This window comes from Triticum dicoccoides, chromosome 1B (assembly GCF_002162155.2).
Source record: "Triticum dicoccoides isolate Atlit2015 ecotype Zavitan chromosome 1B, WEW_v2.0, whole genome shotgun sequence".
NCBI classification, from domain to species: Eukaryota; Viridiplantae; Streptophyta; class Magnoliopsida; order Poales; family Poaceae; genus Triticum; species Triticum dicoccoides.
In genome coordinates this window covers 42,551,518-42,553,933 of record NC_041381.1, presented here as the reverse complement: position 1 = coordinate 42,553,933, position 2,416 = coordinate 42,551,518, and the positions used below count along the sequence as shown (strand labels likewise).

The window sequence follows — 2,416 nt, the reverse complement described above, 5'->3', positions numbered from 1 at the left end:
TCACGCGAGCCATGTGTGAACGCATTGGAAGACTGAAACAAGGTTAACCAGAAAACAAAAAAAAAGGAATTGAAGAAGGAGACATTTTATTTCTCCATTCTCTCTTCCAGCTCAATAAAAATTCTATGCGACATTTCTAAACAGAAAAGTTGGTGTCACACAGTTCCAAATTTGCACAATGTTAATACACAGACCAAATCCATTTGTTGAGAACTTAAACCATGGACAACGTCCATGAGGAGAAGGAGGAGGATCCACGGCATCCGGCCCTGGCGCTCTTGTGCGGGTGGGGAGGAAGGTGCACCGTTGTCGTTGCAGCAGTAGCAAACGTCGCCGCGAACGAGGTTGCACCGGCCGTGGACGTAGCCCAGGGCCTGGCAGCAGCGCATGCACTTGCCGGTCCCCTGCCAGCATTTGACCATGCACTCCGCCCTCAGCACGTCACACACGAGCTCGCCCCGCACTGCCGTCGTCGCCGCCCCCACTGCACATATGCACGGAACAAGATCTGAACAAAATTCATCCAAGATTCACCAATTGGCTCTTATCGAACACTTACGGATGAGAACGATGGCCACGAACAACAATTTCTTGGCCATCTTGTTCGTGGTTAGTGGTAGATTCTTCCTTGTCTTGGATGGTCAATAGCGAGTGGATGATGTGGCAATATACGTGATAGAGGGGGCGAGTGATTTTGGATGCTTATGCTAGGTGGTATTTTAATAGGACAGAATGGGAAATATAAGATAACAACACATTTAACACTTCCCAACTTCAGAGTATATCACCTAAGAAGGCTCGTATACTAAGGATATATTAATTTTACCACCGAAGCATTTTTAGTTATACATGGAAAGTATTACTCCCTTCGTTCATAAATATAAGTTTTTCTAGAGATTTCAATATGAACTACATATAGAGCAAAATGAGCGAATCTACACTCTAAACTATATCTACATACATCCGTATGTAGTTTGCTGGCAATAAGCCATGCCTGTGGCAGCGGTGTCTGGTCCGTGCGTGCGCTCGAGGTCCGCCTCGTAAGTCAGCGACTGTTAGGTAGAGTTATGGGTTGTTAGTGCATGGCAGTGCATGGCTCGGTTAGTTAGCTAGTGGAGCGCTTTTAGGAGTGGATGAGTGCATGCAGTTAAGTGGCCGGGTGGTGGCCGGGTCGTGCGTGCGTGTGGGGGCTGGATGTGTGTATCTCGTGTATAAATTCCCTCCCTCTGTAATAGTTGTGTGAGCCGAGAGGAAGCAATACAAGAGAGGAAAAAAGGCCCCGGCCTTCGTCGCTGGGGCGGGCGTCCGTCGCCGCGGGTATTTGTCGCCCGAAAAAATCGTCTCCTCGTATTCTTGTGATTGTTTGTCGATCCTCGGTTCCAACAATTGGTATTCAGAGCCAAGTTCGAGGGGCGGTCGTGACGCGCGGCGAGTCCGCGGCTGTGCGGTGTGATGTCGTGCGCGCGAAGAGCACGGTGGTCACGGAGACGAGGAGGTCGCGGAGGACCCGCGTGGTGGCGCAGAGGTCGCGGCGGCTCGTCGCGACAACCGTGGAGGCGCGTGGCACGGAGCCGCGGCGGCCGCGGCGGACCTGCGTGGTGGCGCAGAGGCTGCGGTGGCGCAGCATGGCGGCATGGAGGCCGCGGCGGTGCAGGACAATAAGACGCGGCGGCGAGCCGGGCGCGACCGATGCGTGTTATGGGTGCGCACTGGACGCGTCGGGCGTGACGGGCGCGTCGGGCGCGCGTACGAGCGTGCGGTTGACGTTGGGAGGAGGCGTATGTCGCCGTGGTGCTCAAGTCCGTGCTCGAGTTCGGCTACATCCTTCCGGCGTTTGTCGCTGGCGGCTGCTATGGTGGACGTGGAGGCGGCACGCGGTGAGCCTCTGGTGCTGTCGGGCTCGTCGGACGCGTCGGATGCGCGCGGAACGTGCAGGACGCACTGGTGCGGTCGGGCTCGTCGGGCACGTCGGATGCGTGCGGGACGTGCGGGACGCAGATGGACGCCAGGCGTGTGTCACCGGCGGAGAAGGAGCTCGACGTATGTCACCGGGGTCGTGACGGAGCACGGTGCGACCAGTGTCGGTGCGCCAGGTCGGGTCCGTGACGGTGCGACCGGCGTCGATGCGCCGGGTCGGGTCCGCGGGCTAGGTCACGGTCGTGAAGACATCGACGACAGGAGCTGCAACAACTCTGATGACGATATGGTCATGGCTTAGGGGGTGAGTGTTGGCAATAAGCCATGCCTGTGGCAGCGGTGTCTGGTGCGTGCGTGCGCTCGAGGTCCACCTCGTAAGGGCATCTCCAGCCGTTGAGCCCCCCAGGAGGCATTTTTTTCGCCGCTTGGGGGGCTGCCGGCGTAACATTTAGTCTTGGGGTGAAAATCTATCCACTCGTTGGCCCCTCCCACGCACCAC

At 56.6% G+C, this 2,416-nt stretch overlaps 1 protein-coding gene across 1 annotated transcript; it reads right to left on the bottom strand.

Moving 5' to 3' along the window:
* Positions 1-98: 98 nt before the first annotated feature.
* Positions 99-673, bottom strand: LOC119300703. The gene is made up of 2 exons (XM_037577608.1): positions 560-673; positions 99-484 (listed from the first exon to the last, which is right to left on the bottom strand). The coding sequence occupies exons 1-2, from the start codon at positions 597-599 to the stop codon at positions 156-158; spliced, it is 369 nt and encodes a 122-aa protein (XP_037433505.1). The 5' UTR covers positions 600-673; the 3' UTR covers positions 99-155.
* Positions 674-2,416: the final 1,743 nt, after the last annotated feature.

Bases quoted from the DNA above. Each gene is read 5' to 3' on its own strand.
- LOC119300703 (XM_037577608.1), bottom strand. From the start codon at position 599: ATGGCCAAGAAATTGTTGTTCGTGGCCATCGTTCTCATCC. The intron at 485-559 runs GTAAGTGTTCGA...GCATATGTGCAG, and splicing joins CGTGGCCATCGTTCTCATCC to TGGGGGCGGCGACGACGGCA.